The 23,400-nt window shown below is 35.6% G+C and overlaps 1 protein-coding gene across 2 annotated transcripts in view; it reads left to right on the top strand.

The window, feature by feature from the left end:
- Positions 1-23,400, top strand: part of LOC123880250 (neprilysin-2) — an 82,020-nt gene that overhangs the window by 18,296 nt on the left and 40,324 nt on the right. For both annotated transcript variants that reach the window (XM_045928270.1, XM_045928269.1), the window contains exon 2: positions 10,247-10,297. In XM_045928270.1, the coding sequence (XP_045784226.1) occupies positions 10,247-10,297 (51 nt within the window). The remainder of the gene's footprint in view (positions 1-10,246; positions 10,298-23,400) is intronic.

Raw genomic sequence — 23,400 nt, 5'->3', positions numbered from 1 at the left:
TGATGCCGATATATATAAAATAAATTAACAATAATTTAAATTATTATGGATTTTAATTTATAAATTACGAAATTTTAATTTTGACGCTGTAATTAATTTGAAAATCCATAACAAAAACACTGTATATTTCATAGTTATAAGGTGGGATTGACTGACATTTTTTTATTTATTATACCTACTTTCGTACTTTCTAAACATAGGTATCTACTTTCAAAATATATTTTTCAATTAAAGAGAGTCAATTGGGGATTACTATTATTAAATGATGTGGAGTACAATTTAAAGCAAAACAATATAAACAAGTGTAAATTAAAAATTTTCAACACCCCCGACAAATCATTTTCAAATAAATAATTATGTATATCTAGGCAACGTCCATCTTGACAGCTTGACATTTGTCAATTGACACTTGAATATTATGAACCTAAGGGTTATCTAACCTTCTTTTCTACAAGAAAACTCGAAAAGAGCTGATAACTCTTAAACGGCTGAACCAATTTTTTTAGATTATAGCTAAGAACACTCTCGATCAAGCCACCTTTCCAACAAAAAAAACTAAATTAAAATCGATTCATTCATTTAGGCGCTACGATGCCACAGACAGATACACAGATACACAGATACACAGACACACAGATACACACGTCAAACTTATAACACCCCTCTTTTTGGGCCGGGGGTTAAAAAATACAGTAACGCACTAACACAATATTCTGTTTCAAAACTTTTTGTTTTAGGAACGTGTCAAAAAAGAATACCTACCCACATGGAGGTCGACCACAACACGTTAAATATATGCAATTAAAATGCCGCTAAACTTTTGCGGGCAAAAACATGTAACACAACTTGCCTGTCATAAAATTAATTTTGCCCTCCTATGCCACATTTCAGGACAATTATGGAACTTCTAACAAAACGTCGCTGGTAGGCATCGAATGTTAATACATTTGGCGCAGGTAGCCCTATTTTTAACCCCCGACCCAAAAAGAGGGGTGTTATAAGTTTGACGTGTGTATCTGTGTATCTGTGTGTCTGTGTATCTGTGTATCTGTCTGTGGCATCGTAGCGCCTAAACGAATGAACCGATTTTAATTAAGTTTTTTTTGTTTGAAAGGTGGCTTGATCGAGAGTGTTCTTAGCTATAATCTAAAAAAATTGGTTCAGCCGTTTAAGAGTTATCAGCTCTTTTCTAGTTACTGTAACCTTCACTTGTTGGGGGTGTTATAAATTTTTAATTTACACTTGTTCTACGATTAATGTCGCCATAGCCTAATATCTATATCTATACTTACTAATAAATAAAATTGAAGTGTCGTGACTATTTGAACGGGCTAATATTCGGAATGGCTAAACCTATTTGGACGGAGCTTTCACAGACAAGTAGAGGATTAAACAAGGAGTAACATACACTACTTTTTAACGGACTTTGAAAAATGGAGTTGTGTTTTTCTACCTATGTACCCTGATATGTCCGAGATTTCTGAACCGATTTGCGTAATTTTTTTTAATCGTTAAAGGAACTTTGCGACAGTGTTCCATAAAAAATTTGGATTCCTGAACTCCTCAACCCTGATGCTAGAGGGGATCTGACCAATACACGCGGGCGAAGCCGCGGGCATCATCTAGTTTGATGTATCATCGATTCAGGATCAAATCAAAAGTCCCCTCACTCTAGTTCACTCTGCCTATATCATATACCTCTAAATACCTAGTAGGTACTATAAACAGTGAACGACAAAACATAGAAGGCGCGTTTCTAATGATTATTATTCTCATTCGAAGATAGAGGCTAGGGATGTTATGGATATATAATTTCGGATCCGGATATGGATATGGATATTGGTAAAAAATAATATCGGTTTCGGTTACGGTTATGGATATTAAATTATTTCGGATTATCCGATAGTTTCGGTTACGGATATTAATTTTTTAAGGAACTGTAAAATGTAAACTGATGAAGGTGTCGCATTCCAGCGGAGTGCACAGTTAATTCGTACGAGTGTAGTATTTAGTTAGACTCCGCCCTATCCGAAACTATCCAAAACTTTTATTACGGATTCAGTTACGGTTACGGATATTTTTTTATTTCGGATATCCGATAGTTTCGGTTACGGATATGGATATCCATAACAACACTAATAGAGGCCACAAACTCACGCACATAATTGATTCATATTGTGTCTTGTGATAGGCTGCTGCCGTGATTGTCGGGGGTGTGATCCACGTCACGCACGCACGTAGAGTTCTCCAAAATGTTCTGCGGGTGAGCAAACTTCACACACCTGGTCAGCTTGGTGGACTGCGGCCTGCGGCCAAAATCCTTCTCATTCTGATACTCAGTAGTACACTGGCGATAGGTTGATGATTTTGAAAGTACAGCTGACCTATCCGTTGTAGACTCAACCATCATTTTTAAAATATATAACAAAATTCCTCTACAATCAGAGACTTCTATGTAGCTACCTTATTCTAATAAGTAAATAATTTCACAAATCATAATATCGAGAATCGTAAAATGGATTCAATTTTCAATCGTCAAGCATATTTAGATACACGTGTTGCTAACATTGTAAATGCAAATGCAACTTAATAGGTACGTATCAAACTTGAACAAGCCTTCCATGTGTTTCAAATTGATTTTTAAGGAGCCATTGATTTATTTCATATCAATTATAAAAAATTGATTTTGTTTGTAAAATGTCGATGATATTAATTTTTAACATTACAGTATATTATAATGCATACATTTTGAGAACTCACTCGCCATTTTTGCTCTATATGACAACTGTCATGTCTAAAGTACGATTTCGTGCCTTTGACATGAGTTTTGTATAGCTTCTGTTCTACTCATCATGGAGCAAAAATTTTGTTCGCAGGTTCGGTATGTTATAACATAGTACCTATCTACCGTTATACCTATCTATAATAATACATAAAATTATTTATCACAGTTCACAGTTATTCAGATTTCAATCCATTGGAAAGATTTAATTGGAAAAGAATATGGATTAAAATTTAAATTATTTAGGTACATTATATTAGGTACATGGCATATAAAATTCGCGGAAAGTGCTGAATAAAACAGAAGGTACAAAACGCACGAGATTAAAAGGTGTAGGAGTCTACAAATTTGATCTAAGTGTCGGTCCCTTTACATATGTATGCTATATACTTTTGTTATATTTTATAATTGATAATATACACTTTCTTTCTTCTTTCAAGGCAGATTTTCGCACTTAAAGTTTCAATTAATAGACGACTATTGGTTGAAACGACTGTAGGTATAAAGTAGGCTCGCCATGTCCTTTCACGAACGCCTCGAAAAGGGCTTATAAGATTTTATTCAAGTTTTCACTACGACAGTTTCTCTAGAAAGTGCACACGTTTTGTGACCACTCGTGTGAAACTGGGACATTTGGTAGGTAGTTGTAGATGATGTAGCCAATTAATACCTAAGTATGTATTGGAAGAGTACTTCGATAAGTCTCTCACTCTTCTGAATCTCGCCGCAAAATACCCTTGATCAGCTGTACCTACCAATTCATAAATCAATTGTATTTAAATCTTACAAATCAGGACGTATTTCAAACTAGCTGATACCCGCGACTCCGTTCGCGTGGATGTAGGTTTTTTAAAATTCCCGTGGGAACTCTTTGATTTTCCGGGATAAAAAGTAGCCTATGTGCTAATCCAGGATATAATCTATCTCCATTCTAAATTTCAGCCCAATCCGTCCAGAAGTTTTACGTGAAGGAGTAACAAACATACACACACACACACACACACACACACACACACATACAAACTTTCTCCTTTATAATATTAGTGTGATTGCTTCGTATAGCCATGTTAGCGTTTGGACACCACGAATCGCGTGGCAGGCAAAGTGGCTGGAATAATGGACAGACGCAACGCGGAATGTCAGCGATGCGTGATAACGGCAGCATGGCATGACGTCATCCATACTAATATTATAAAAATGTGAATGTGTCTATCTGTCTACTAGCCTTTCATGAATCATGACAAATTTACAGTAGCAAATAAATCAAAAACTATAGGGTAGGTACTTCTCGTTAATCTAGAATCATAAAAGGCAATTAGAAGTCTTGCAGCACAAGTAAAGGGAAACCTCCGAAAATCATTCATTTGTAATTCTAATAAATATTATTTTGCGATTACAGACTAAAGGTCATTGCATACGTAACATGTGCCGAACGGGACGGGATGATATTATATCTTGAACTACTATTGGATAAATAGAAAACGGACGAGACAGCAAGTTTTTTTTTTAAAGAATATTAGCCGTGTTTTGCTGATGATTAATGAGTGATACTCCCCTTTCCCCTCAAATTAATCGTAAATCTTGTGCCAGGAGTGGGTATGACAATAGTGCAATAGGGTTTGAACCGCCGCCGGCCTTTCGGAATTCAGTCCGCTCCTCAACCGTTGAGCTATTGAGGCTCTATAGTCTATACTACTACACTACCACTACTAGTACTACTAGGCGCTTTTAGTTACACTCACACGTTACGTATGCAATGTATAAAAATAATTAGTACCCTCGGTGTGCAAGTCTCATTCGTACTTGGTAGGGTTTTTCTCGTATCTACTACAACTTGTGGGAGTCGCGTTGGAAGTTTCCATCGCGCGTCTTGTATATCAAAGCCTTAATAGGTACACAGTCGCTATGATGTACGGTGCGTTCCAGTAATTGTCGATAATACACCACAATTACGATAGAAAGCTGTCGTTCAGAGAGATCCACTGGTCATGTCGACCTGTTTATAAATATGCAGGCAGGTACCTACTTTTCCATCTCTAAAAAGATTAAAACAAAGTTGCAACCCGCGTTTGTATGAGTATTAGCTTATATCTTCACTTCAAAGTGGATTTCATTAACTCACGAGAAAGGCTGGTTGCACAATAAAGTTAATTAAAAAAAAAACCGGCCAAGTGCGAGTCAGTCTAGCGCACTGAGGGTTCTGTACTCGGGATTTTTTTCCTACATTTTGCACGATAAATCAAAAACTATTACACATAAAAATAAATAAAAATCTGTTTTAGATTGTACAGGTAAAGCCCTTTCATATGATATACCATTTGGTATAGTTATCTTATTTTGAAAATTGAAACATATTTTAATTTTTTTTAAATGATGTCACCACAAATTTGCGGTTTTCAGATTTATTCCTGTACTTGTGCTATAAGACCTTCCTACCAAATTTCATGATTCTAGGTCAACGGGAAGTACCCTATATACTTATAGGTTTCTTGACAGACACGACGGAGGGACAGACAGACAGACCACAAAGTGATCCTATAAGGGTTCCGTTTTTCCTTTTGAGGTACGGAACCCTAAAAATCCACGTACATCGATGATCAACGGTTATGGGTAATTAATATAACTCCAATTGTGTGAACATTGATTTTGGAAGCCGCCACATTCTCTGTGAAGCATGCCCGAGTTAGCTAGTCTGTAATCAGGGGTATGCAGGTTTACGATTGGCACAATGACACAGATGTCTAATCTCATCATCTCCGTGTAATAAGCAGTTTCCTACTTTGGAACGGTTGTAGATTCTGAGGAACTTGATAATCTGTAGTTTACAAAGAAACGGTCGGCTATAAGTACATTCAGCAGCCCATAAGATAGTGTAATCGTTGCATACTTACCTATTGTATCATTTTGACTTTTTTTTAATTTCTTAGCACACGCGTGACCTCAATGACACCTCGTCGAAAGTGATAATGTGGCCTAAGATGGACCTTATTTCAAAGGTACTCGGATTGTAATTCGTAGGAGACATAGATCGCGGAAGAGTATTCCAAATCTTAGCCATGCGTATGAGGAATGATGAAGCAAAATGTTTCGTGCGGGTGGATGGAAACTCGCCGGACGTCTTGCGGTTTGACACGGGTTTTTCAAAAAGAGCAACTGTTGAGTTTCTTATCGAGCTCCTCTCAGTAGATTATGCTTTCCGAACTGGTGGTAGAGTCTTAACGTATCATAAGTGGCACATGCAGTCCTACATGAAATAAAAATGGTGAGAAAATTAGAAGAATTTATCAAAAATTCTTTTGATAAGTCTTCATTTATATCTGGGAAAATCTTATAAGAGTAGAAGGAAATTTTCTGACCTAAAAATAGAATATTTAAGTAGCTTGGTAGTAAAATTTTCTTTTTAGGCCGTCGCTTCGCTCTCGTTGAAATCTAATACGGAACGATTTAAATTATTATTATTATTACCTGTCTCTCTAGAGTTTATTATTGTAGTTAAAATGTTCTTAATCAAAACATATTTACTTTAACTACTAATTAAAATAAATTAACAAAGAATCTTTTGAATTCGCACTTATATTTCACCATTTATACCACATGTTATGAATTTATAATTAAAATGACCTCAGTTCTCATGTTTTATGTGCTCCAGTGTTATCATTGTACCTACTTGTATCTAAAATGTATCAAAATGAATTAAATCCAATAAATTAAACTTTTTTATTTTTATTACTGAGTCCAAATGAGCTTCTCGATTATTAAACTATGATCTAGTCTATAGGCCAATCATCATTATTAGTAGCTTTACTTAAACCTAATTTATAAAGTAGGTAGGTATCATACTTATATTATAAATTGTCCGTTGACGCATCACTTTATTCTTTTTCGTCTTTTTTTTAATATTACAATAAAAATTATAGCTAGCCTTATCTAATAACTATACAAATCATGCTCGCGTGGAATGTACCAAGAATACTGGCTGCATTCCTGCGCTGGACAGCCAGGCTGACCCGTTGCGTAAAAAATGAGGCAGCCCTTCTATAGTCTTTATTGATTAAAACCGGCCAAGTGCGAGTAGAACTCGCGCAACGAGGGTTCCGTACTTGGGTATTTTTTTTGACATTTTGCACGATAAATCAAAAACTATTATGCATAAAAATAAATAAAATCTTTTTTAGAATGTACATTTAATGCCCTTTCATATGGTTCTCCACTTGGTATAGTTATCTTACTTTGAAAATTGAAACACACTTTAATTTTTTTTAATGATGTGACCACAAATTCACGGTTTTCAGATTTATTCCTTTATTTGTGCTAACCTACCTACCTGCCAAATTTCATGATTTTAGGTCAATGGGAAGTACCCTATAGGTTTTCTTGACAGACACGACGGACAGACGGACAGACAGACATACAACAAAGTGATCCTATAAGGGTTTCGTTTTTCCTTTTGAGGTACGGAACCCTAAAATGACATTTTATTCACATGTTCTTTAAATTTAATTGAGACTATGTACCTACCTAATAAGGAATATGAGGATGAAGGAACTGATATTATAAAGTTATATTTAATGAGGTATTTGTGTGGTTTGTGATATGGGTTTTTTTCATTCCAGCTAAAAATGCATTGACGTAGTCCAGACGTATGGTAGGTACGTAGTAATGACACGGTTTTTGTACCACCGCAGTAGAGCACAAGGCTATAGATGCCAAATTCCTTCAAGATTTTCCTTGAACGCGGCAATTTGATTGGCATTATTAAGAAACGCCATTTATGACGCCAACATCGTGATCTCTTAGTAATTATTTTTCGATAAATGCTTATAGAAGTTATGTAGATATGTAACGTACGCCTGCTTGTTGTTTCTTTTTGAACTACGAGTATACCAATGTGTGGTACTACTGTGTACGTACCTAGGTACTCTGAGTCATAAGGTCAATGTAAAGTAATGCTGGTCGCATATTAGGTGCGCGGCGCCGCACAATCAATTAGATTTTTAAAGTATATATTATGACATCAACAATTTTACACCAAAAGTGAAGTAAGCACCTATTACGGCGCTAACTACGATTTAGTGTGAATTATGATTACGCTTACATATTGTTATGCTTAATTATATAACTGCACTATAAAAATACTGCTCTTAGAGAAAATTACTTGGAACAATAAGTGTTTATTTATTTATTAACCCCCGACCCAAAAAGAGGGGTGTTATAAGTTTGACGTGTGTATCTGTGTGTCTGTGTATCTGTGTATCTGTGTATCTGTGTATCTGTCTGTGGCATCGTAGCACCTAAACGAATGAACCGATTTTAATTTAGTTTTTTTTGTTTGAAAGGTGGCTTGATCGAGAGTGTTCTTAGCTATAATCCAAAAAAATTGGTTCAGCCGTTTAAAAGTTATCAGCTCTTTTCTAGTTTTCTTGTAGAAAAGAAGGTTTGATAACCCTTAGGTTCATAATATTCAAGTGTCAATTGACAAATGTCAAGCTGTCAAGATGGACGTTGCCTAGATATACATAATTATTTATTTGAAAATATGTTTTGGAAAACTCAGATACTTTGGATCGTAAGCGCGAAATAGTCAAAGAAAACGGTTCAGCCGTTTGAAAGTTATCAGGTCTTTTCTAGTTACTGTAACCTTCACTTGTCGGGGGTGTTGAAAATTTTTAATTTACACTTGTTTACTTCTCTCTAAGTCTAGTAGGTACTCAAAACTTTTGGAATTCGGAATTCCCAGTAGACTGCGGGAGTTTTTTGCGGGACTTTAGCCTCTGTCAGATATACCTACGGCACTTCTCTGCCTTTAACTGATTCATTGAATATTCGCAACTGCAAGTAGGCCAAGATACCGAAAGCGATTGTGTCCATTGTTTTGAATTTAAATGACTGGATATTACACTACACAAACTTGAGCCTAGTTTTCTTTGACCCTGTGCTCAGAATTCAAGTCCTTAACACTTCAACACGAGGCGCCTACAAAAATTACAACTAAAATTGAAATTACATTAAGTTTAACATAAGTGTTTAGTTACAAAGATGCATGGAATACATGGAAGCAAATGTTACAAACCACGAGATGTCCACACGTTGGAATAACCATAGCTTAAATTATAGTCGTAATGATACCATACTTACTTTCTGTAAGAACCTGAAAGAATTCAATAATATATTTTATATTAGTAGGTACGAAATGAAAAATAATTTCATCAAAAAAATCGAGAAATTTAATTTTGTTGAATTTTCCACAGCTTAAAGAGAAAATACGATATTTGGATATAATCTCGCTGAGACCAAAACGTTTTTCTCGAACCACTTAGCTCATGCTTGCTATGCTACGAGTTGTTTTTATTATTTAGCAGCAATGTACATATCCTGTGATACAGCCCGCTGACAGACAGACAGACAGACAAACAGACAGACGGACATATGGACGGATAGCGGGGGCTTAGTGTTAGGGTCCCGTTGGCACCCTTTGGGTACGGAAACCTAAAAATTATCAAAACTGGTTCAATAGTATTTAAGACATCGCGAGCGTAGGTACATATAAAAATGGACAAACTAAAGAAAACACAAAATTTGGTCACCCTTTGGTTTTTTTTTAAACTGATCAAATTAGTTTTAGATAATTAGGTGATGTATCTTCCGCTTAAGTTTGATCCATTATTTATGGGATACGCTGTATACATACGGGTCAAATATATCTTCTATTTTTAAAGAACCTCTTTTAAGGTTGGTTAATAAAACCAGTTATTAATTTCAATGGTATGAAAACATACTTACACACAAATCAAACTAATAAAACGTAAGAAAATAATAAAACACAGGTTTTGGGTCTTGGGTAAAACAAGTTTTCCAAAAAAAAACAGCTTAGACTCAACCCAATCTGTGCGATCTCGTCGTAAACCACTCTAGAACCAGTAATTTCGTATAACTTATACCTAAATTAATTTTATAGCGTTTACCGTTTACCGAGGAAATTTCCTAAAATATTCTATAACACACCATCCATGTACACATTTTAGCAAGTGCGGTCGGTATAGGTAGATAGGTACTCCTAAAGAAAGTAAATAAATATTTGTGTGCCAACATTAAGTGCACTTCTTAATGAAAGACTAGAGGATGCCCGCGACTTCCTCCGCGTGGATTTAGGTTTTCAACTAGCTTACATCATTTTCATCCGCGTGGACTATACTTTTAAACACCTATTTTACCCCCTTGGGGATATAATTTTCAAAAATCCTTTCTTAGCGGATGCCTAAATCATATAATACATACTCTGCATGCCTTTCAGCTCAATACGGTTAGTGGTTTGAGTTGTGCGTTAATAAAGGCAGTTTGTCAGTCGGTCAGTCAATCAATCAGATATAGATAAAGATAATAAAGGATTATATTTTTATAACGCTTTTAACGATTTTTTTATTTTTTTTAACGATTTTTTTATAACGCTTTTTTTCTTTTTTTCAGTGGGGACGCAGGCTATATCACCACGAACTACAACATGCGTAACAATGTCAAGTAAGTTTTAACATGAATATAACAATGATAATATATTATGTAAATAGAAGTAAATATATTGTAACAAACGTAAAGTGAAGTTAAACCTAGGACGCTTTGAATCATACTTGTAGAGCGCTATTTCTTCTATTCTCATGTGTTTTATCTTTTGCCTTACTCATCACCGAGCCGTGTAATATGAACGTGATGTGAGCCGTGATCACCTCCTATCCGGGAAGTGGAGGTTCGATCCCAAGCACGCACCGCTAACTATTAATATAACAATCAATGTTGTAACACTATCGGAGACGCGATCTTGAGGTTTTTGAATCCACCCCAAAACCACCCAACGCATCTAAATAAGTTTTCACTGAAATATCTAGTCTCTATACGTGTACTTTACAATAATCGGCCGTGGTGATTCCAGTATTTACCTATATTATCTTACTAGATATGCCCGCAACTTCGTCTTCATGGATTTAGGTTTTTTTTAAATCCCGTAAGAACTCCTTGATTTTCCGGGATAAAAAGTAGCTTATGTCCTTCCCCGGGGTGTAAGCTAACTTTGTATCAATCAGAATCGGTTTAGTTTAACTTTTTGGCCGTGAAAAGCTAGCAGACAGACACACTTTCGCATTTATAATATTAGTATGAATTTTTCCAAGCATTAAGTAAGTATATATTTTTCATCTTGAAGCGATCGTCGTGTGCCGTGAAAGAATTGAGTGACAAAGGTTACGATCTTTACATTGTTACTGACTCTATTTATCGGTATTAAATAGTTGAAAAAAACTTGAAAAGGACCCTTTCAACCTTGTTTAACATAAAGGAAAAATGCACACAAAAGGTAAGCTTTTTATCCTGCGGGAGGCTGCAACGGACAAACACGCAGACTATTGTGTGATGAGAGATATCTAGATCCGTTCCACGTTCCATGAAAATACGTGTTCGTTGGATAGAAACAATAATATGTGTATCCAATGTTGATAGTAGGTATCAGGCTTATAATAGCGCGAGCGTAGTGGTTAAGACGTCCGCCATCTAATCGGAAGGTCGGGGGTTCGATCCCGGGCACGCACCTCTAGTTTTCAGAGTTATGTGCGTTTTAAGAAATCAAATATCACTTGCTTAGCAGTGAAGGAAAACATCGCGCCTGAGAGTTCTACATAATGTTCTCAAAAGTGTGTGAAATCTGCCAATCTGCACTTGGCCAGCGTGGTCGATTATGGCCTAAACCCTTCTCTACTGAGAGGGGACCTGTACTATGTAAGAAGTGTGCCGGCGGCGATGAGTTGATAAATTTCGTTAAAATTACTCTAAATGCTTAAGTAACATCTCAATTTAAACGGCTAACCTTGAGAGGCAGTTTCCCCCTTACTTAAAACATTTTAGAATCGTGATCGTTTGACACTATTTTTGCCGTCTCCCACCAAACAAGATCTCTTGCCTCTACCAGAAACTGAATCTAGGGGTGGAAGAATTAAGGTCTTATAAACCTCCCATTTATGTATAAGGAAACATCTTACAGTACTGTAGCTTTTCATATCCACTAGTTGACTTATACAAAAAAAATATGCATATCAAAAGTCTTAAACTCGACTTAAACAAATTCCTGGGTACGGCTATCCTTTTTTTTTTTAATACTTTTGTAAATATACCTAGGAGCAAATCGTTTGTGACGAAGGCTTCGAGGCACGTATTTGAGCCACGATCCGCAGCCAATCTTTATTAACTCAATAAGTATCGTCTCAAGTAATATCATTTGCATTTAGATCGCTCGCTAACGGTAAATATTGTCGTCTTAAGTGTTTTTCGCTTTTTACGCAATATCCCAATTTTCGCCCCGGACGATTGATGACAGCGGTATTTACTATTCTAGCCTATTATAGCACTAATAAGCGACTTTTAAAACTGTTAGAGCAAGGTCTCTTGCATTATATCAAAATCAAAATTAATTTATTTCGTGTACAACTTGTGTACAAGTGTAAATTAAAAATTTATAACACCCCCGACAAGTGAAGGTTACAGTAACTAGGAAAGACCGAAAAGACCTGATAACTTTCAAACGGCTGAACTGATTTTCTTGGACTATTCCGCGCCTACGATCTAAAGTATCTGAGTTTTCCAAAACGTCATTTTCAAATAAAAATAATTATGTATTTAGGCATGATTTAGGCAACGTCCATCTTGACAGCTTGACATTTGTCAATTAACATAATATTATGAACCTAACGGTTATCTAACCTTCTTTTCTACAAGAAAACTAGAAAAGAGCTGATAACTCTTAAACGGCTGAACCAATTTTTTTGGATTATAGCTAAGAACACTCTCGATCAAGCCACCTTTCAAACAAAAAAAAGTAAATTAAAATCGGTTCATTCGTTTAGGCGCTACGATGCCACAGACAGATACACAGATCCACAGACACACAGATACACAGATACACACACGTCAAACTTATAACACCCCTCTTTTTGGGTCGGGGGTTAAAAAACTAGTTATCTTTATGCTAGTCTGTGACGCTACCACCGTATTGGTTTGAAATGCAGATTCTACTCAGGACACCACTCAATTTTTTACCTAAGTGTTTTTACACAATTTTTATTTATTTAAAGATCATGGTAATGCGCCGCTCGTGTCTTACAACATGCTTGAGAGTCTCCCAACAATATGTTTTTTGGTGCAGAAGCACTTTGGGATTCCATCTTTTATCAGTTTTTCGAGCTATGCGCTCCGCCGATTGCCACTTGCTTCTCGACTCGTTAAGTTATATCGGTTACTCTGGTTCTTCTACTGATCTCTGATCATTTCTATCTTCATGGCCCCGTTTTTTTGTAACTGCAATCATCCGACAGACTATAAGCAGGTTTGTTGCGATTGCCGTGACTGTGGCCACAGTCCTTAAGTCTGTACAGCACTGAGCACATTTTCCCGTTTTGGTTGCTTTAGTGTTATTCAATTATAAGTCTATGTCAGTGTACATGGATGTTTTTGCAAGCGCTCCCGGTGTTTATCTTTGTATAGATTTTTTCAATGAGGTGGTTTATTCATATCATCATGTTCTACCTGTCACCCGTTGCCCATCTCTGTATATAAAAACATACATGTTGGTATTTCTAGTTATTGGCGTATTTTCATGTTGCGAGCAAACCACAGACCTTTGGTAACCCAGGGAGCGTTGACGTTAGTTCCTTGACCCTCTCAGTGACTCTACGTTATCGTTTCTTCTCGCATACCTATTCATTGGGTTCCGGTTATTTTAGCATACACTTATTTAGTTTGTGATTTTGAATAATTTCCTTCTTTATATTCTTTCTATTAAATTGGCAGTCCTTTTTAGGGTTCCGTACTTCAAAAGAAAAAACGGAACCTTTATAGGATCACTTTGTTGTCTGTCTGTCCGTCTGTCCGTCCGTCGTGTCTGTCAAGAAAACCTATAGGGTACTTCCCGCTAACCTAGAATCATGAAATTTGACAAATAGGTAAGTCTTATAGCACATGTAAAGGAATAAATCCGAAAACCGTGAATTTGTGGTTACATCATTAAAAAATAATTAAAATATGTTTAAATCATCCAAGTAAGATAACTATACCAAGTGGAGTATCACATGAAACGGCTCAAACTGTGAATTCTAAAACAGATTTTTATTTATTTTTGTGCATCATAGTTTTTGATTTATCGTGCAAAATGTCGAAAAAAATACCCGACTACGGAACCCTCGGTGCGCGAGTCCGAGTCGCACTTGCCCGGTTTTTTTAGATACAAGCGACTGCCTATAATAGCTTACTTGAAATACCTAAGAACATCCTCAAAACATACCTTAATTGCCAAATTATAATAAGTTTTTATTGATAACGTTTTTTACGCTTGTGTCGGTTTTACTTAAGTATTATTGTGGTGAGTGGAAACTGCGATGCTATCGTGACCTTGATGCGATAGACTGTATACAATATAAAGTTCAACTATTAAACCTGACTAAGTACTAACTCATCTTAAAAATATCTCCACAGATGATCGGTTTATAATTTGGACAGTGGTAAACTGTTGGTCCGTTGTTTTTTGATTCTACACAATGAGGCCTTTCTTTGATGATAAACTCAATAAATTTGTCTCAAGTTTTTTTTTGTTGTCATACTTTTAAATATTCGGTAGCCTATAACACTCAATTTGCTGACGAAGCCTCATAATATATCCCATATAACTCGTTTATTAATTTATCTCATTAATAAACTGGAAGAAGTCAAAACTTAGAACTGTGAAATAACAGCTGTTTTTTTTGGGTTTTCAAATAAAATGTAGGTAGTACCTTTCAAAAATTAAAATTTCATAGTTAGTAAATTAAAAACTCTAAAATTAGTTTAGTTTTACATTTGTCGGCACTCCGAGTACTGTTATCATTAGCATGTCGGTGACGCGAACTTGAAGTTTCCATCCCAAAATCTTGCCTAAAGAAATTTTCACTTTACCAAAAGTGGTTGAAATGAAAAATGAAACTGGAATTTTTGCCAATGAAGTCATCAAAAGAATCTGCAAAAGTCAAGCTCTATAATCTGATACAGAAAAGTATTCCACTTTTCTACCCTCTCAGTATTCACTATTCATGGCTTTCACGTAACTCCTCAAATAGGGAAAGTTTCTACAGGTATATGCTACATGTTCTTATACCAATACCTACACTCAAAGCAATTGCGATCACTCATAGTAGTCTAGTTTGTGATAATTATCAAGTTTCGGAATGAAAGGTGCGTTGAGTAGGTTTTGCCTTCATCTACTTACAAATACATGCTTTTTCCTCTCGATCCGTGTTTTCTTTTAGGAACCTCTGCAGTTCAACGGTTATGGAGCTAAATGAAATCTGAAAAAGTCATAGGCTTAACCCCAATCTTTAGAAAAGGGGAATATTAAGTATAGTTATGCTTAAGTATGCCAAATATCTTATTTTTTATTTCGTCTTCACTTAGTAATTTTGAAGGTTCGGCTCATTGTGTTAATAAATTGGAACAAAGCGATCATAGCTTAAAAGTTAAGACGTCAATCTGACCAGCAGTCGGGAGTCTGAGGTTGAAATCTATAGAGTGCACTTCGACTTTGCTTAGGCTTTAGTTTCAGTTAAAATGAGACAGATTTATGCCAGCGGTATAACGCTGTCTCGTTTTAACAGTTTCTTTAGTCAGAGCAAAGTCAAAGTGAGCACTATAGATCTCACCCTCAGGTTCGATCCCGAGCAGTACCTACCACTAACTTTTTGGAGTTATGTGCGTTTTAAGCAATCAAATATCACTTAAGTACTACGTCATCATTAAAGTACACTGACCTTTGAAACAAGTTAAGTATTGACAGAGATAAGCAAGTAATGTAACTGTATGGTGGATATGCAGAAGAAGCTAGAACAAAATAAAGATGTGCGCTAAGGACGCATAGACGCAAGAAATCTAACGGCTCAGGAGCAAGATCTGCAGGTGTTATCCGGATGTACCGTTATCGATGCAGTGCAGTTATGTAGGTAAGAGTTGATTGAACCCATAGTAAACAATGTAATGGTTAAATATGCAAATGTATTCTAACACGTTAGCTTAAATGACAGTAAATTGTGAACGAGTGCCAAAATCATACCAAAACACACTATAATAAATTTCAAATTTTATATTATATGATATTTCAAATATTATGGGGATGTAAAATCAAAGAAAAATAAGGCTACTTTACTTAGGGCTGCCTGTGTCAAATGTACTAATATTTGGTGCCTGCCGGTGACCTTGACATTTTGTTAGAAGTTCCATAAGCCTTAATTCGCACGAGCGTTAAAAAAACGTTGCGTTAAAACCCGGCGTTGCGCTGACAATACAAAGTGCCCGTTAAATTGACGTGTGAACAGATATTTGGGAATGCATTTGTTCTATTTGAACGCTTTTTTAACGGACGTTATGAGGCCTTATGAATTGCTTGTAGACTTGTACTTATGAAAAATTATAAAAAATTGCCAGTCAATAGGGAGTGCCAGTAGAAGTGAAAACTTAAAACTATGAAATAACAGTGTTTTTTGAATTTTAAAATTATTGTAGAGTATTAAAAATAAAAAAATTGTTATTTGTAAATTAAAACCAATAACTTTTTAGTTTAGTTAAATTTTTGCATCTATCAGCACTCCAAGCACTATAAATTAATATTAATGAGCATGTCAGCAATTTTACTCATCTCAAAAACGCCCATCCGTTATTCTAGGATGGGTAAAAACTTCAAGGTATTTATGAAGATTTCACTTAAAAAAATACAGTAAAAAATTAAAACCCGATGACTGGTCTTAAAAACACCATCACTAGCATACTTATTTTTACATGTTTATTGTTAAATAGTTAGGTACTAACTGATATCCGCGACTTCCTCCGTGATGGATTTAGGTTTCTAAAAACCTTAAAACACGTTGTAATACTAAAGGTGCCCACGCACTTGAACTGAACTGCAGCTGCGTCACTACGTACGCGCGTCGCGGCTGGAGAGAATATCGTGCGGGGCGCTGACGCGACGCGCAGTTCAGCTGCAGTTCAGTTCGAGTGCGTGGGCACCTTAAGTCAAGATGTACAAGAACATTTCGTAGGTAGCTCATGAACATACAAACATTATATTTTATAAACGCACCTATTAGGTTCAACACATTTCCCTGAATTTTATTTAAACTTATAGCTAGGGGAAGATGCCCGATTATCAGATATTTTTCGTAAAATTAGGAAAATAAATACTAAACGTACGTAAAGTAATATTTTGGAGGTATCCCGATTTTCTAATATCTCGTATTGCGATATAATAACTATATTTCTCCCGCGATACCGTTTGTTAATTTTTTTTTAAGTGACCCGTTGGAATTACCCAATGAAATGCTTTCTTAATCGGGTCGACCTACTTACCTTGATTTAAAATCTCAAGTTTTTTCAATCTAGGCAGTTACTCCTTTAATAATTTACGTGATCTTACCTCTAAATAAGCCTGGTTATAAACTTTTTTTATTAATGTCAAATTATGTTGTCGTGATTGAAGCAAGACCGGAAATAACTTCTCATTTCTTTAATAGCGGAAATTGGATATGCGGCATGATAGAAAAATGAGCGTGGATGGCAAAGATAAAATTTTTACTTCGCAGCGCCACTTGAGGGCCAACGCAGACCGGCAGAGTGGAGTGAAAACTGAGGCGTGGCATGTCTCTTGTGTACATAGACTATATATATTCTTGATGACAACTTAATAAAGTACCTAGAATGCGTAAAAATGCCTTCTCATTCGCCATTTTAACTTTATGTGTCAAATATCATGTCAAAGTAGAGCCTCGATAGCTCAACGGTTGAAGAGCGGACTGAATTCCGAAAGGTCAGCGGTTCAACCCCCACCTGTTGCACTATTGTCGTACCCACTCCTGGCACAAGCTTTACGCTTAATTGGAGGGGAAAGCGGAGTATTAGTCATGATTAGCATGGCTAATATTCTTTATTAAAAAACAAAAAAAAAGTACGATTTTACTCTTTATTTTAAAGGTGAACCGTACTTTTGACATGACAGTTGATCCATAGAGTTAAAATGGTACATGAGAAGTCATTTTGTATAGACTATAATTTTAGCATGCCGGCGCTTTTAAAGCTCAAAGATTACAATATGGTCAATTTTTATCTATTTTCTTAAAATACTTGAGTAAATAGGTATCTTCTAGGTAAACGCGTCCCATCTTAGGCCACATAATCACTTTCCATCAGGTGTGATTGTGGTCATGCGCTTGCCTATAATTGTAATGAATTAAAAACCCCTTACTTAATTGTTTTATAACTAGAAATTGTTATACTGCCGTTTTTTAACTTATTTAACTTATTTAAACGTTTTGTTTTAACTTATTTTATGACACCTCATAAAATCACCTTGACCACTAGCTAATACATTGTTATAACATAATATGGGCAAGACGTGAACATAACCTTAGATACGCGTAAGAAGCCCACGTACTAAACTGGAACCTTTATTCGGTCAAAAAAGTTCGTTAACCTTGAATGCAATGAACTTAGGTCAGACCGGTCTGGATTAATAAGTGCCATCCAACGGTAATGATATGTCGTTACATAATAACATAACGAGACTAGCTGATGATAGCTAGTGATGTTCTTAACCGTGACATCGATTAACCAAGTAGCAATTTTTTTATTCGATAACATGTTAACCTTTGAATAAGTAAGATATCACTGATAGCTAGTGATGTACCTAGTTCTAAGTCTAAGATCTATTGAGCGTACTTTGACTTTGCTCAGATTTAAGCTTCAGTTGAATCGAGCCAAAGGACTTCGTCTGTGTTGGTGTTTGCGGGCGCGCGTGCTCTGCCTTTTTGGAGTGTTTTTTTGTTAAAGGGTTTTGTGCTTTACTGGTGTTTTTGGTGGTGGAACTGACTGGGAAGCGCTCTAAAGGGGTGCCGCGCGTGTGTCGGCGAGCGCCGGCACAGACGAAGTGTATACTTATATAGCTTCTCTAACTGGTAAATAACAACAAAATTGACATTGTCTAATCGTTGTAAAGCCAGACGAGACAGAAAAAAAAAAGCTTCAGTTAAAACGAGACGGTTTTATGTCAGCAGTATAGCGCTGTCTCGTTTTTACAGTGTCTTTAGTCTAAGCAAAGTTAAAGTGCGTTCTATAGATCTCAACCTAAGATGGAAGCGGGTAAGAAACTTGGAAGGTCATCATCGTCATCGTCAACATAATTATAGAGAGCTAGCCATATCTAAATACTGTTTATTAGGATTTTTAATTTCTTTACTTTCAATTAACTTCAAGAACTCGGAGCGAAACTTTTGTGACGTTAATTTAATAGATGTTTAATAACAAGTGTAAATTAAAAATTTATAACACCCCCGACAAGTTAAGGTTACAGTAACTAGAAAACAGCTGATAACTATCAAACGGCTGAACCGATTTTCTTGGATTATAGCTAAGAACACTCTCGATCAAGCCACCTTTCAAACAAAAAAAACTAAATTAAAATCGGTTCATTAGTTCAGGAGCTACGATGCCACAAACAGATACACAGATACACAGATACACACGTCAAACTTATAACACCCCTCTTTTTGGGTCGGGGGTTAAAAAGTAAACTATCGATATCGATCATATCGGTGCATTGATAAATAATTATATTAAGAATTAGGATACTTAACATTAGCATTTCATTGAATTGATAATATTCATCTATACCCTATAATAAAATTGTAGAAAAGTGGTGTCTGTACAATGGAAATATATAAAAAAAAAGTAGCAGGGGTTGTTATTATATCGATGCCGAACCCGAAATTGTAATTAATTTTTTTTTGTCTGTTTGTCTGTGTGTTTGTGCACGCTAATATCAGAAACGGCTTATTCGATTTAGATACGGTTTTCACTAATATATTGTAGTAAGCTTCACTTAACATTTAGTGATTATTTCATGTCAATCGGTTCATAAATAAAAAAGTTATGTCAATTTAAAGAATCGCGGCTAATATTTTTAACGTACAGAGTATATGCTGCCCGAAAAGTCACTATTCCACGCGAACGAAGTCGCGGGCACAGCTAGTTTTACGAATAAATAAGAGCGCTGCTACTCGTAGCTTAGTGGGTAAGACGTTGGTCTCCTACTTGGTAACTCTAACTTTTCAGAGTAAAGGAAAACATCGTGAGGAAACCTGCATGCCTGAGAGTTCTCCATAATGTTAAAATAAAAATTCCGAAAGGATGCCCGTACACAGTGGTGAAGCGGCAATGGGTTGATCATGAATGAACTAAATAACAACATCTATACTAATATTATAAAGAAGTAAAGTTTGTAAGTTTTTTGTAGCAAGTAATATCTGGAACCACTGAACCGATTTAGAAAATTCTTTCACCAGTAGCAAGTTAAATTTCTGTGTGACATACGCTATATTTTTTTTAAAAGTAGAGATCCCTAAGAAAATTGTACTTAATAAGGTATCCGTGCGAAGCCGGGGCGGTTCGCTTGTATAAAATAAACGCTCTTCTACTCTATTACCGTTAATATAACCTACTTAAATGTAGGTAATTCACTTCGACGGAAATGCTATTAAGGTTTAACATACATGTTGATCATAAATGCACCTCTCTGAATCCTAATCGTTATTTTGTATGCACGTCTCATTACCTATGTGTATTATAAATTAAACGCTTACAATCAATTATTGGATCTGATTTTCATATTAATCTGAACAAACAAGATGGTGCGCGCGCTTTCGTCTTCTAAGTTTCAATTTTCCAAAAACTTGGGAGAATTTTCCGGGATAATAGTAACTTAATCTTTCTCCGGGATGCATGCTATCTTAGTACTAAATAGATAATGGCCGCGACTATTTCAGTGGGGATTTAGGCTTTTGAAAATCCCGACAGAACTTTGATTTTTCGGGACAAATAATGATTATTATAAGTGCCATTTTTTAAATACTTATGTAGGTAGGTAGGTATACTCTATAATGACAAAACTTGCATTAAACATTCAAATTGTTAGGTATGTTAAATGCAAATAAATGATGAAATAAAAACATTTCATTACTATATACTATAATTATTATCATATTTATCATCATGCAGCTCATTGCTGCCCTCCTGGTGCTCCATTGGTTCTCCTCTATATAAAATCTAATAATTAATATACATTGCAGTGACCGTAACATAGGCTTTCCTGGTACGGTATCAAAGCACTCCATACGGTTTCAACATTTATTATGGTTACCTTTTCTGTGTACTAGATTTAAGGAGTTTCTTTACTATGAAAAGTTTTACTTAGTTGAATAAATATTATTATTATTCCTTAATATTCTTCATAATATTGACCGTCGTCATCATTAATAAACGTCTTGCTGGACGTAGAACTCTTGTAGTGACTTTTACACGCCTTGGTCTTGCGCCGCCTGAGTTTAGCGGCTCCCTGCAACTCGTTTGATGTCGTCTATCCACCTACCAATGTACTTGGTAAGGGCACGTTGAACAAGTCACATAGACGACATGTCTTCTTTTTACTAGATTATTAATTATTTTATCTTACTGCTAAGTACCTACTACAATAATGAAATCTGTAATTTAATACATTAATTTGCTAATTTCAAAACGGATTTTTTCTTTAAAATTTTCTGTTAAGAAAAATATACAGCTGAACATGAAAAATAAGTTGAAATTTTCCCATAAAACACTTGACTATAGAATAGAAGGGATTCTATTATCGTTAAAAAACACGATCTTAGAGATAAGTGTCCATAAAAGCCGTCGATATACGAAGGACAATAAAAAACGCATAAAAAGCATTGGCGCGGCGACTTGCACTAAACAATAAGTGATTTCGGATTATAGATGCTTGCCTAGATTACACCTTTTACGCTTTTGATTTTCTCGATATTCAAATCTTAAGTGGCAATGTTCCCTATTTACTAAATCAATGTAATTAGGCAAGAGTGAATAGGCACTTTCTAGGCAAGCGCGCTCCGACCTAGACCTCGTAATTGCTCTTTATTTTCGTCAAGCGTAAACCCCTCTTGCATTAGAAACTTTAAAAAAATCGAATTAATTCCCTACTATCCAGGGTATGTCATCCATCTTTTACTAAAGGAATATTATCACACTAATATTATAAAGGAGAAAGTTTGTATGTGTGTGTGTGTGTGTGTGTGTGTGTGTGTGTGTGTGTATGTGTGTGTGTATGTTTGTTACTCCTTCACGCAAAAACTACTTGACGGATTGGGCTGAAATTTAGAATGGAGATAGATTATACTCTGGATTAGCACATAGGCTACTTTTTATCCTGGAAAATCAAAGAGTTCCCACGGGATTTTTAAAAAACTACATCCACGCGAACGAAGTCGCGGGCATCAGCTAGTTAGTTTATAAATTGCGAAAAACCAAATTTTTGAATTTCGCGGGCAGACCCATCTCATGCCCCTTAAATTTAAAAATTTGATCAAAGTTTAACAACCAGAGTTGTACACTTTGCTTCACTTTGCTGTTATATTTAATAAACGTTAACGCAACTTATAATCTTAACCATTAACTGGGCTCTCTCCGTCAGTTACTCCACACAATCGTAGTTCCAATTTCATTTGAATATTAAGGCATAGATATTAGTTTCTAGAATATGTCTGCAAAATTTCATGGACTTTGGTTGCTTAATATTCAAATGAAATTGGAACTACATTTGTATGGAGCGAGTGACGGAGAGACCCCTCTTAAGTACATTATCGCCTAGCACATGAACGTATTCAAATAAAAATAAATCACACTAATATTATAAAGGAGAAAGTTTGTATGTGTGTGTGTGTGTGTGTGTGTGTGTGTATGTTTGTTACTCCTTCACGCTAAAACTACTGGACGGATTGGGCTGAAATTTAAAATGGAGATAGATTATACCCTGGATTAGCACATAGGCTACTTTTTATCCCGGAAAATCAAAGAGTTCCCACGGGATTTTTAAAAAACTACATCCACGCGAGCGAAGTCGCGGGCATCAGCTAGTAAATATTATATATTATTTTGACAAAACGGTGATTAACTCATATTTATGAAGCATTTGAATAAAATGCTAATTTCTTTATTTTGCTTTGCATTAAACGTTATCAACAGAGTTCACACTTTTTTGTTCAAAGCAACACCTGAAAATACAAAGAGATATTATATATTGTTTAGTCCTCCACACAATGATTTTATTTTCTTACTATCGCGATGGTATTCATTTAAAATACCCTCTCAATAACCTTTATAGGAGGTTATATACTTATTAACAGACTAGGTTTCAGGCGCGCCGTTTCTGCGTTTTCTCCTATGTACATAAAGTTATCAAAATGATTCCACTACATTCGGTATGTATTGGCCCTAAATAAATTATAATACTTACCCTTCCTTTTGTATTAGGTACCTACATCCAATTTTATTAAACCATACTAAATGTTGAGTTTACCATATAATATCGGTGTATGGAAATAATGCAAAAACCTGTCAAAGGAAATATAAAGTAAAACTGTTAATTTTTAAGTATTCGAGGGTAGGTAAGGCAGGTAGGACGTGAAATCCTAGATTTACTTTCCCACTTTATTTCACGGTGTAAATTATTTATTTTTATAATTTTT

Source organism: Maniola jurtina, chromosome Z, assembly GCF_905333055.1.
Source record: "Maniola jurtina chromosome Z, ilManJurt1.1, whole genome shotgun sequence".
In the NCBI taxonomy this organism is placed as follows: Eukaryota; Metazoa; Arthropoda; class Insecta; order Lepidoptera; family Nymphalidae; genus Maniola; species Maniola jurtina.
The sequence above is the reverse complement of the archived record's forward strand: the minus strand, read 5'-3'. Positions and strand labels throughout refer to the sequence as shown.